A 13539-nucleotide genomic window follows, 5' to 3' on the forward strand; every position below is an offset into this window, starting at 1 on the left:
CCCCTGATGGTCTTCTAACGGGGATGGAGATTTATTAGCCGACAGATAAGACAAATTGAGACTTTGTACACAGTTCTCTGAAGCCACTTAGAGCTGATTTCATGAGAGTGCTATTTGTACATCCTCAAGCTTGCTATTTAAAGAGAATTGTTCAGTTTTGAGAAAATTGCTCTGAGCATGAACAATTTCCTCCTATTATGGTGTGTCTCATTTTCAGCCATTCTACTGCATTCTTACTCACGCATTCTATCTTCTCTTGCTCTCTCTCAGACCCCCTGAAGGACAGAGAGGCAGGAGGCTACACAGGGGATGGGGGGGGGAGGTGGTAAATTTGCTAAATGATGATCTGAACTAGGCTCTTGAGCCAGCCCAGGAGGGCTCACCTCAGAGAGTGCAAGCTGGCCATGCTTATACCCTCACCCAGGGCAAGTGAACCCCACTCCTGCTCAACCTGCCGGTACAGACCAGAACAGGAGGACAGTTGGAGTGCTTGTTTCTCAACTCTTCTTCCATCAATCCCATTTGTTTGCACCAATAGGAATGTATTTTGCTTTAATTTATAGTTTTCTAGAAGCAGGGCGTAGTTTTGGTGGTGAAGTGTCCAGAAATCATCCCCAACATGCAGTGTATTTCTCTCCTGAGGGAGGAGAGACTTTCTCCCTCTGCCCCTTGCCGTTCTTCACCCTAAAGGGGCAGAGGGTACTTGGAGGCTGTGGTGGAACTGGGAAATTTTGAGCACATCCTATTCCCCCAGCCGGGAGATGGGTTTGCACAGTTGCACTGGTGTGTAAAACAAGGTACTTGCTGTGTGTGTCTCTAGGCATCATTCTTCTTGATGTAGTTTTTACTGAGAGGTTAATGTTTTCAATATGTAAAGGCAAGAATGTAATGTCAAGGAATACAATATATAATTTAATTGGCAAAAATGTGTATTTATTTAATTAGAACATAAAAATAATCTCCCCAAGTCACAGTATGAAGCATTTTTTAAAGAAGGGATGTAGTTATTATGTTTTAAAAGCTGTGCCTTTGTATATCACACTATTTCTTCTACTTTTGTTTATATTTGAAATTTTCTGAAATGTTTTTAAAATGTACTGTGGGGGTCAGGATCAACAGCTTCATCAATGGACATTTTTTGTTTGCGTTATTTATGTGTTGATTTTAATGCGTACTAGGAAAAATACCCACATAGCACATTCTCCCTGGATTCCTTAGATAGTTTTGGCTTAGGACGAAGCTTCATTTTGTTAAGTTTTTCAAAAGTGACTCAGCTTTAAAATAAATGGTAAAACAGTCAATAGCAGTATGGCAAAAACTGGAGATGGCAGCTTTCGAGTGACTAAATTTTGAGAAACACTTGTCTAATATTTCCTGCTGTTACCATTCATACAAGAAGCCAGTTAATTAAGTAACAAACTGACCTGCTTCCATCCCTAGCAATAAGGCTGTGATAAATAATTCTCTCTCTTTATAGCCTGCTTAAACAATAAAAATTTTAATACAGAAAACAAAAAAACCACATTCCCCAGAAGGCCCCGGGGGCGAAGAAACCTCCGGAGCATAGAGTTTAATTCCTAGCTGGGCCTCCCATGCGCCACTTCCGCCCGTTCGCCTAAAACTGCGCTTGCGCACTGAGTCTCTTCCTCTCTGGGCTCGGACCTAGTTTGCGGCGATATGGTGAGTGTTGCTGCCGGTGAGGCCTAGAGGTCTATCCGCCCGCATCTGATCTTCTCTTGATATCTTCGCCCTCACCCGGCGTCTGCTCGCCCGCCCTCCGCCCTGCCTCGCGCTGTCCTCGGCCTTCGTGCCGTGGCCGCCCCTTTCGGACGCAGACTGGGGCGGAGCGGCGGGGGCGCCTCGGTGGCGCCTGGCCCATCCCGGCCGGGTTAACAGGGTGCCCTCGGAGCCCGGGGACCGCTCTGGCCTCAGATTTTGCCAGGACGGAATGAGGGGGACCTAGGTCATTGGCAGGGACTGGGTGACTGGAGGAATGGTGTTTGGCGCGGGGAGTGGGGGCGGGGGGAAGACTCGGTTCCCCGGTCCTAATATCGCCGGTTTCTCTCTTTGCTCTTAACAGGCTAAACGCACCAAGAAGGTCGGAATCGTGGGTAAATACGGGACCCGTTATGGTGCCTCCCTCAGGAAAATGGTGAAGAAGATTGAAATAAGCCAGCACGCCAAGTACACTTGCTCCTTCTGTGGCAAAGTAAGATGGTCTCCGGGGCGGGGGCGGCGGGGGGGGGAGGCTTTCCTGCTAAGTGACCCCGCTCTTGAAGGAAGTTTGTGAATGGTGTGCTGGGTTGTTGATAACTGTGGATTTCGTAGAATGCTTTCCCTTTACACTTGGGAACTAAAGGGTCAAACATTTGACAAGGAGCCCCAGCCTAAGCCAAGCCTGCTTCGTGGGAAATGACTCTTGCCAGTTCTGTCTACTGGTGTTGCTGGAGAGTTTCGTGTAACGCTTGTATGTTGATGGTGTGCAGGAGTACTGTTTGGGAAGGGAGGGGGACGTGATCCCAGGACCCTGGGATCCCAACCTGAGCCACCCAGGTGCCCCAAAATACACCCATTTTCTAGTGTAATTTAGACCCCTGGATGATGGTGAGGTAAAAGGCTTTTATTGGTTTATAGGGAAAACTGATTGTCTTTTACAGACAAAGATGAAAAGACGAGCTGTGGGGATCTGGCATTGTGGCTCCTGCATGAAAACCGTCGCTGGTGGCGCTTGGACCTACAAGTGAGTCCCTTTTCTTTGGTATTTGGAAGAGTGTGGATCACATCAAAATTCCAGGTTTGACGCTGGACGGGCTAGTTTTAATTAACTCTTTTTACAAGACTGAGAAAACAGGAATGCTTTTGTTTTTTTCATGACTCATGGAGAGTTATGGTTTATGTTGTTATTCAAAGACTAGAGACAAAACTACTATAATAGAAAAGTCTGACATGACTTTAGAATTTCATAGAATTCTAAGGGTCATCAGTGTGAGCATAATGATACTGTACAGGCAGGTCCTTTAGTGGGACTGAATCTATACTGAACTTTGACTTGTACTGCAAGCTGTTTTTATAAAAATGAGGTCAGTTAGCTTGTTACTGTGGATGGAAACTTGAGGCCACCTGGACGACGACACCTTTGCCATTCTAAACAATACTGGCTGGACCTCGACAGCTTTGTGACCCTGACAAGTGCCGCGTGATGCTGCTGAGATAAATCTACCTGTGCTGGTTATTGATTGAGTGGACTTTTGAGTTAATCCATTTCTGGAAATTAAAGCCGCCCTTGAAGATCTCTAATTTTGGAATTCGTTGCTGACCTTAAAGGTTCATATGTGATTCAGTATCTAGATGTGTGCTGTCCAATACACTAGCCTCCCACGTATAAAATGATAAGGCTAGTGTGGTTGAAGAGTTGAAATTTTAATTTTAGCTGATTTAAAACTGCAGCAGTGTAAAATATTGGAAAGTGTTGAAATGATCATTTTTATGTATGTTTGGGTCTTGTGGGCGTTTATGAGGTCAAAAAGGCAAACGGAGCCTAGCATGCTCTTGGTTGTGATGATAAAATGAACTAGCATTCCTGTACCGACCATATGTAATGGTTATGGGTGTTCCAGGTAGAGTTGCAGAATCTTTTGGTATAACTTTTTGTAGTCATTTTAATAGCTGTCTTCCCAAGACATACTTGAGTCTGTTCTACCTATTTTGACACTTTTTTGGATAGCTCTCATTTATGATAACCATCTTACAATTTATTTCTTCTGACATTGTGTTCATTCCCTTTCAGTGAGTTTAGGTCAGCCTCCTGCAACCATTCATTCATCCCTGTTATTTTTTTTAATGCTGCTTGAGAGTTGCAGCATCAGTTGCATGAGATTGCCTATTTAATTCTGCAAAAGCCTGAAGACACAGCTCTTAATTGTTAAAAGTTGTCATCATTGTTAAGATTGTAATGTAAAAATGAGGCAGGATTTACTCATTTGCCATTTCACATGTTAGTGTAGCGAATTATATTGGAACCAACTTTGTTTTTCTTTCCAGCACCACTTCTGCTGTCACAGTAAAGTCTGCTATCAGAAGACTGAAGGAGTTGAAAGACCAGTAGAAGCTTCACCATTTGAAACATTACTAGCCTATAATAAATGGGTTAATTTATGTAACAAAATTACTTTCGCTTGTTGTTAAATTTATTAATTAGATCTTTCAATTTGTGTTGCATTAGTTTTGCTTTCTCAAAGGCCTTGGAAATTAAAGAGTCCTAATTTTTATTGGAAAAGCGTGCTGAGATTGGGTTTTCCTAATACAGCTTTTTTTTTCCTGTAGTCAAATGATAGATACAAGAATATAAGTCTTAGAGGTTGGATATGTGTCTTTGCTTTCTGTAGGTGTATCCTTGGCCAATTCAACTTTTTTGAGCTACATTAATTCAAATTGTGAGGACTTTTGTTTTTAGATCACGGTTAATTTTTTTGTTTCTAAAGGTAGGATGACATACACTGCCTTCTAACTTAATGGGTGTTTTGTCTCACCACACGTTTTATCAGCATCTTCAGGAAACAATATGAAACAATTAGAATTTTAGGACAGATTTTGCAGATGTCTACACCATTCTCCATTTTTCAGTTTGCAAAGAAGGATGGACAGGATTGAATTACACAAGTTGGTGTAGATGGTCAGTTACACTAATAAACGTGAAGATCCGTGGAGGAATTTGAGTTGTGTGAATAGTTAATGGTGATGATTAACCTTTTTTCACCTTTATTCAGTCCATCACTTAATTCTCTGCCAGTTTTCGTGGTTCTCCTTTTCTCAATCTTGTCTAAGCTACCATCTGTGGTAAGCAGTCTTCAGGAAGCTCCCTAACAGGTATGTCTGTCTATACTCCAAAGACAGTAATTCTTTGGGAATACAAATCTGATAGGATGAAAACATGGATTTCCTGTGCCCTTAGGATAGAGTAAAAACCTTTCTTCATGTGCTGCCCTTCTCTTTCATAACTCTCTGGCCCATTACTAGTTTTCTTAAGTTCTCTATAACATCTGTTCACAGATTTTTTTACCTTTACTTCCACATTGGCTCTGGCACAGACATTGCCTCAGGATAATGCTCTGTGTCAAGCCCTTATTAGTCTAAGCAGTAACTCTAGGTTTGTGTTTAATTGTTGCCCCCAACAGTTTTGTTCATTAACGTATCCCCAGTATCTAATATAATTCCTTGCACATAGTAGCCTTAAGTATTTGATGAGTAAATGTGTGGCTCTTATTTTTGTAGCAAAATGGTACGTAAACAATGTGATTTTTGTACTGTGAAACGTCAGTGAGTTCTGTGAGTCAGTAGGAATAAGACCAGGATTGACAAATCAGGATTTTCAGACTTCATGGAAATGTTTGACACAGGTTTTCCAAAACCCCAGATTTTGCGTTAGCACAGGGAGTTAAACATTAGGTACCTGGGGTTAACAGGTACCAACTCAGCCAAACTGCCTCCATAGTTACATGGTCCAGGTTACTTTAACTTGTGCTAAAGTTTCCAGAAAAATGCCTGGTAGTAAAATAGAGTATATGATGGGAGCTAGGGTTTACGAGAATCTTATTTGAAGGCCTTCTGTGTTACTTTGTTAGGAATTTGGATGTGATTGTGTAGGTAATAGAGAACCATTAGAATTTTGTAAGCAGTGATATAATATTTAACATATCTTGAGCGTGAGTAGTCTAAGCACTGAATATCATTTAATCCCAAACAGCTTTATGAAATGTAGATAATATCCCCATTTACACACATGAGAAAGCTGCATAACTTGTAAATGATGGAGCTGGGATTTGAACCTGTGTGTGTTGGCTGCAGGATTGATAATACTAGAAATTTTTTTACTTTTAGTGTGTTTTTTAAGATAAAGAATAGATGGGGAACATAGAGGCTAGTTAGAAGGGTGTTGAAATAGTAAATATTCTGTGGATAGAAAATAGTGACTTTCTCAAGGTTATGGTAGGCGGTGAGGGTAGGGCTTAAAATTAGGTTTCTGATTCCATAGTCCATGATTTTCCCACTTTGCTAAGCTGCCTTATGAGCTCAAGAGTATGTTTCTTCTCAATTTGCCTCTTCACAGATTAAAGATCCCCACCTTCATTTTACTCCTACGGTAGAAGCAACCCTGGCTTGTTTTCAGAGCCTTTGGTTTTTAAGCCATTTAACTGACTGCATCAGGATACAAAGGTGAATAAGGCAAGTGTTTCTCACTAGACAGGCTATCTCATTCTATTCTAAATATTTTTGTCTGTGCTGTGATAAATGCACAGGTTGCCCGAAAGCCCAAACACATCTAAATGCAAGTTTGTTTTGGGCTTGGAGCTGAGGGATGGGGACTACTTAGAGATAGGACTAGAGTTCAAGTCCTGCAACCAAGATCTGGGGCTGAGAAGGGGTTTTACAAGGGTCCAACTAAGAATGGAAATAATACATCTGCAGCAGCAGTTTTGAAATGTAGCCGCCAGAACCAGGCAGTCTATATGAAGTTAAACGTTTCCTTACACTTACTGTCCTCAGGAAAACCAAAAGCCATTTTGTTGTTGCTAGCACTTTGGGCGAAAATTGAACAACAGGGCAGGGAAATGGATTATGTGTTTTGGGATAAATTAGTCAAAATGAGTCAAGGGTCAAGTGTATGTGATGCCATGGTCAACCCTGTAGGCCAGAGCCTTTGAGAGTCAGGACAGTGAGTGGTATGGCTGACAGCAAAGACCCACAGGGATTTTTGTGGTTCAGCTAAAGAAGAAGGAGGTTAGAGGGTAGAGACCTCATTTGATCAGAATACATTGACCACTCCCTGAACTAGGGACAAGATATGATTGCAAATCTTAGCTCACTAGCGGGGTGAGATATGCTTCATTACCCTTACAAATTCCTGGTTTGGAAAACTATATGATAAAAGTGTTTTAAAGTAACATGTTGGGCGCCTGAGTGGCTCAGTCATTAAGTGTCTGCCTTCGGCTCAGGTCATGATCCCAGGGTCCTGGGATCGAGCCCCTCATCAGGCTCCTTGCTCAGCGGGAAGCCTGCTTCTCCCTCTCCCACTCCCCCTGCTTGTATTCCCTCTCATTTTGTCTCTGTCAAATAAAATCTTAAAAAAAAAAAAATCCTTATAAAGAACATAACAATGTGTACATGTGGGTGCCTTATGTATGTGGCAATTCCAGTCGATACGCTAATTTTCAGAGCTCAGCAAAATGTTTCTAAAATTTATTTGGAAACAAGTAGAAAGGATAAGCAGAAAGTGTAGCTTAGTGATTAAGAACATGGACTAGGGTCAGAGGTAGTTTAGATTTCTTACTAACTAATGAGTGACGTTGGACAAGTTTACCCCTTTTTTCCAAGTTAAGTTTCCTCATCTGTAAAATGGATGTAATAGTGTTTCTTTCGAGCAACAGATAGGTAATTTTGGTTCCAGAACACTCATTAATGGTAAGGTCCAGGAACCCAGGATACGTGGAATCCTGGATCATGGAGAGGGGAGGAGTACCAGAGGTACTGGTGCTGTTTGAGTAAGGGTGTTACGTCAGAGGAGACAGGAGGGAAACTGCCTGTGGTAGAAGAAGGAGTTGAGGAAGGAGGAAATAAAGTGACTTGGACCTCCGTTGAGGAAGGAGGAAAAGATGTCAGGTTCAGGCAGAAGAATTGCATAAGGCACGGTTTTTGGTCCAAAAGGAAAGGAGGCTAAAAGCAAGACCTTACTTGAAAATAGGAAGCCAATGTCACACTGTGTGTGTGCATGCACGCACGTGTGCCCATATGTGTATATGGCCACATGATGTGCCAGCAACGTGGAACCCTCTTAGGACTTCATTTTTGGAGGCTCTTGTGATACTCCTTTTAGGGGTAGGGTAAATTTTGCTCCTTTGTCTTCAGTCTGCTTGTGCTGTTCTGTCTGTGCAAACTTGTCACGTGGACCTGTACATCATGGGTCAGGTTGTAGCACATTTGTGCTGTTTCAAGCAGTAACTTTTCCAGGTGCTTTTACATAGGTATTTTAGTCTAATTGTAGATTATTTAATCCCTCTTCAGTTTACTCCAGGCTGTGGGGAAAAGAAGGTCAGGGTTGACTGCATTTTGCACAGGAACCATAAAAAGATTGCCCCAGGCACTACGGAAAAAGGGATGGACATCTGACAAGAGTAAATGGAACCAGTCAACTCTCTGCAGAGAATTTAAATCAAATGATAGAGGGGCAGAGTTAAACAAAGGTGGAGCACTAAGCTTCAGGAAGAGCTCATGGACTCCCTGCTGCCAGGATCACAGGGCTGCCCCAATTCCTAACTTGTTTCAGCTAGAGTTCTTTGGTTGTGTGCAGTCCAGACCGACTCAGGCTAATTAAAGTGGAAGAGATCTTACTGGAAGGTAATAGAGTGCTTCACAGGATAGAAGAAAAAGACCAAGTTTGTAAAGGGAAGAAAACCAGGGCATCTTTTCTAGTTATCACTGACAGATGCTGAGAGAGAGTCCTCTTAAGGAATCCCCAGTGGGGGCGTCAGATCTGTGTTTTGTCTTTTTGACACTGTTTAGGAGTGAAAAACCTGAAGAAATAATCTCATTGGCCTAATTGGGGTTACATACCCATCCCCGGGTACCTGCATAGACAGTCTCACCAAGACTACACACAACAGGAAAAATCTCCAAAAGGAAATCAGATTGACTATAATTTGAGGAGGGAAAGTGACTTCAATACTTGAATTATCAACTTGAATTGTCCTTTAGATTGTGTTCTCACTAAACCATCTAATTTAAAAGTAACATTGGAATTTTGTCTCTCACCACCTTGCAAATTGCAGCTCATGGAAGAACACTACAACACAGCCACAGTATATCCTGTAAGTTGTTCTCCAGTTGTTCCCGATGGAAACCTGAGGCCACTGGCCATGGCCAGACTAGGAGTGTATGGAGGTCAGATGACACATGATGTATTGAGTCTTCTGTGGGTTATGGAATGATGACTCCCATCCTGTGGTTTTTACCCCCTCCTCAGGATATAGAATGGGGATAGATCGGCTTAGGAACTTGTGAAGTACCTTCAGTTGTCCTTTGGCCAGTGGAGGGAGGACTGTTAGATTGGAAATGTCAAATGCTGCAAACCTGTAGAAATTGTACTCTTCTCTGCCCCTCAACACATACACCAACATAGTAGGACAGAAGGAATCTCTGGGAAATCACGGATTGATGGTACCACCAAATAACTGAAATTGTCACGAGCAATGGTCTCACAATAATAACCAATCTCAGTTATGATTTTTTTTTTTAAAGATTTTATTTATTTGAGTGAGAGAGCATGAGTGGGGTGAGGGGCAGAGGGAGAAGCAGACTCCCCTCTGAGCAGGGAGCCCGATCCTGGGCTCGCTCCCTGGACTCTGGGATCATGACCTGAGCCGAAGACACTTAAGTAGACACTTAGCTGGCTGAGCCACCCAGGTGCTCCTGTTATGATTCTGAATATAGTTCTATATTAGAGGAAGATAACATCTCGCCCTGACATACTGCTGTTAACTAGGTGATGTCTCCCCATCATCCCTGTTTGCAATATAATCAAAATTAGCTTAACTTTGCATTACAGGGATAGCAGTATATTTTTTAAAAAATCATTTTTTTTAAAGATTTTATTTATTTGAGAGAGTGAGACAGCCAGCGCACAAGTTGGGGGGGTGCAGAGGCAGAGGGAGAAGCAGGCTCCCCACTGAGCAGGGAGCCTGACACGGGGCTCCATCCCAGGACCCTGGGATCAGGACCCGAGCCGAAGGCAGCCGCTTAACCAACTGAGCCACCCCGGCGCCCCAGGACAGCAGTATACTTTAAGTGTTTTGCTTCAGGGCTGTCAGGTCACATATTCTCTGTCATTACACTAAGGACAAAATCACACTGAGAGGTCAGGATGTTTTGTGGCCCTTATATGCCTTAGTAGACATGCATATGGTAGTTTAGGTCATCCTTGGGGTGTCCTTTCTGAAGTGATAGACAAGTTTCATCACCTTAGACACCCCCAATTAAGAAAGGGCATAATGTTGGATCTGTTTGGATTTTGGAGGCAAAACAGCACATTTAGATGTCCTTCTCTGTCCCATTTACTGAGTAACCTGTAAGGCTATCAGTTTTGAGGGGAGACGAGAAATTAAGGACTTTGGAGCAGGTCCAAGTCAGTTTGTTATTTAGTTTACGACTTAATCAAATTCGAACGTACTGGCAGGGTTAATGGCAGACGAGCTGTTCTATGATGCTCCAAAAGAAGAATCAGTACACTAGAGGTTCTGGGTTAATGACTTCTGTTAACATCTATTATTCCATTTGAAAAGTACCTCTTGTTTGCTCCTGGACCCTGTAGGATGCCTGAACATAGGTCACAGATCTTTAGTGCAACTGAAACTACCCATTATAAACTTGATGTCACCTGATCTATAAAATGATACAATCAGATGCATGCAGCAGCATTCTATTCTAAGATGGAATTTTTGGATTTGCTAGATCATAGAGACTAAGTAGCAGAACAACTTGAACCACAACTTAAACCTGTTCCAGAGTCTTTTCTTTCTTTAGGCAATGGGCTTGGACAATGGCCAGCTAGACAGAGAGTTGGGGAGAACAAGAATCAAGGATTGGTGACAAGGATGTTAAAAGAAAAGATACGTGGATAGATTTCTTAGAACAAGTAGAGTTGATGATATTTGTATCCCATGTAAATGCCCACCAGGAAATATCCACTATAAAATATTATTCTCACTAGGCCAGATAAGTAAGATAACCCATTCTGTGGAGGTCTGTCATTTATTTTCCCCAGCCACTACCTTGGTGCTTGTTCATTAGGCACAGAAACAAAATCATGACAACAGAGATTGATCCAGTGTATGAGCTCAAAAAGCTGGACCTCCGCTTACCAAGGGTGACCTGGCTATTGCCTCGGCTGGAGTGGCATGTTGCAACGAGGGAAGCTAGTGCTGAGCCCTAATATGGCCCCATTCCTTAGGGGTACCATTTAGCCAAGTGATTACATTAGATACCTTCCATTATGCAGAAGTCAGCAGTTTGTCTTCTTAGGGATAGATATGTATTATGGGTGTGGATTTGTCTTTCTTGCCTGCGGTATGTTTGCCAGCATCACCATTATGGACTTGGCAGAATGCCTTATCCATCACTGTATCCCATACAGTATAGTCTCTTGACAGTGAAGGAAGTGAAGAAAGTACATCAACTGGCTCACACTTATGGAAATAATTTTTACCATGTGCCCCATTATCCAGAGAGAGCTTGCTTAATAGACTTAATGTTTGCCAAAGTCTTAGCTATAGAACCGTCTGGGAGTTAACTCATTATGAAGCTAGATACTGTCCTAAAGGACAAGGTAAAGGGTGCCTTTTTCCCCTAGTCAGGATGCATGGATCAAGAAATGAAGGGATGGGAGTGGGACTCACACCACTGAGAATTATGCCAGTTGACCCATTGAAGGCATTTTTTTTAAAAGATTTTATTTATTTATTTGAGAGAGAGAATGAAATAGAGCATGAGAGGGGGGAGGGTCCAAGGGAGAAGCAGACTCACTGCTGAGCAGGGACCCTGATGCGGGACTCGATCCCGGGACTCCAGGATCATGACCTGAGCCGAAGGCAGTCGCTTAACCAACTGAGCCACCCAGGGGCCCCCGTTGAAGGCATTTTTGCTTCCCTTGCTTGTGACCTTGAGTTTGGAGGTCTTAGTGCCTAAGGAAGTAATGTTTCTTCCAGGGAACACAACCTTAATTCTATTTAAATCGAAATCTTGAGACCGATCTCTGATCATTTTGGGCTCTTTATGCCACTGAACCAATAAACTAGAAAGGAGTTTCTCCTCTTGTATCACCCTTACCACCCAGCTCTGTGCTCCAGGAGATTCCCGGCTGTATATGGGCTGCAGCAATGGGTTCCCTTGTTCTCCGGCTTCTGGTTAGGTTCAGTAAATGGGAGGCACCAGCAGAAGACTTGGCAGATGAGAAGAAAGTGGAATCATATTTATTTCCCCTGCTCCTTGCAAAATTGCTTCAAATATAATGGCCTAAAGAGTACAGCTTGGGGCGCCTGGGTGGTTCAGTCGGTTAAGTGTCTGCCTTCAGCTCAGGTTGTGCTCCCAGGGTCCTGGGATCGGGTCCTGGGATTGAGCCCCGTGTCGGGCTCCCTGTTCAGTGGGGGTCTGCTTCTCCCTCTCCCTCTGCCCACCCCCCCCCCTGCTTGTGCTCTCTCTCTTTCTCTCTCAAATAAATAAATAAAATCTTAAAAAAAAGTACAGCTCGGTTAGGTGGCACTTTCCTCTCTACAGCTACTCTTTCTGAGATTTAGTACCCACTTTTCTCCCCTTACTCCTGCAGGCCTAAGGTGGTAATGGGCCCCCATTGTTACTGGTCCTGGAGGGCTTCATCCATTGATTTCTCTTAACCCTGACCACATTGTTGACCTTAGTTCCTTTATTCAGCTCCCCTCAGTTACCCCATTTGAGTGTCCCATCTGTTTTGTGCCGGGACCCTGACCAAATCGGATGTTTCACAATAACCTGTTTGGACATTTCTGGAGCTGAAATCATATTCTCCAAATTTGTTCCTTATCCTGTGTCGTCTATTATTCCTTCCCCTTACGTTCTGTAATAAGACACGTTCTTCTTGTTTCCCCAAGTCTCTTTTTTTGAGCAACTCACCTCCTCCGTTCCAGTTGGTTAGAGTGGAGTTACCAAGGACAGGATCCTTTCCTCTGGCCACAAAAGGGTGGTTGCGTGACACAAACCGGTATAACTGATCAAATTATTTCTTCTGGGAATTTACAGATTGTGCAGCATAACACACAGGTGCCTGGTTGGAATTGAGTCTTTTAGACGTATCCAAAGAAACAGACCATGAATTGCTACCTCTAAGATTTCCTGAGGTTGCCCTGGTTCTTGCCTTGGTATTAGCGCTAGCTTCCTTTGATTTGGTGAGATCCCACTGTGGAGTAAGACTCCAGCAGCCTACGCTCTGAGACAAGTGAACAAGAAATAAACAATCCCTCACGGGGATTGAAGATGAGTTCCAAATCATCTTAATGATTGGATTTTGTTAATTAGAATTACTAGTGCCCTAGCTGCCTACAAGAAGCAAATGTAAATCCTCTCTGGGAGAAGAAAAGATACCCTAAACTTCAAGTTATCACTATACTTTTTTGTACATGATGTCTGACACCTGAGTAAAAATAACCAAGGAGACAAGACCGTTTCATTTAAAAAAACCAAAAGAGACGTCTGTGCTCGGGAGAGCATGTAGCTCTTGATCTCAGTTGGGAGCTCAAGCCCCACGTTGGATGTAGAGATTACTAAAAAAAAAAAAAAGAAAAAATAAACCAAGAGAAACAGTAGAAAACTGAGAAAGATACACAGGGTATCCAAATAATGGAGTTGTTAGACACTGACTTAAAAATAACTGCTTAATAATAGACAAGGAAGTAAAAGACAAGACAGATTTTCATCACAAAACAAGTCTATTCCTGTACTGAAAGATTTAATAATTAAAAG

The 13539-nt window shown here is 42.7% G+C and overlaps 1 protein-coding gene across 1 annotated transcript; it reads left to right on the forward strand.

Annotated features, from left to right (window-relative positions):
- The first annotated feature begins 1607 nt into the window (after positions 1–1607).
- RPL37A (ribosomal protein L37a) lies at positions 1608–4168 on the forward strand. The gene is made up of 4 exons (XM_027591183.1): positions 1608–1680; positions 2081–2209; positions 2658–2740; positions 4042–4168. The coding sequence occupies exons 1-4, from the start codon at positions 1678–1680 to the stop codon at positions 4103–4105; spliced, it is 279 nt and encodes a 92-aa protein (XP_027446984.1). The 5' UTR covers positions 1608–1677; the 3' UTR covers positions 4106–4168.
- The last annotated feature ends 9371 nt before the right edge of the window (positions 4169–13539 follow it).

This window comes from Zalophus californianus, chromosome 3 (assembly GCF_009762305.2).
Source record: "Zalophus californianus isolate mZalCal1 chromosome 3, mZalCal1.pri.v2, whole genome shotgun sequence".
NCBI classification, from domain to species: Eukaryota; Metazoa; Chordata; class Mammalia; order Carnivora; family Otariidae; genus Zalophus; species Zalophus californianus.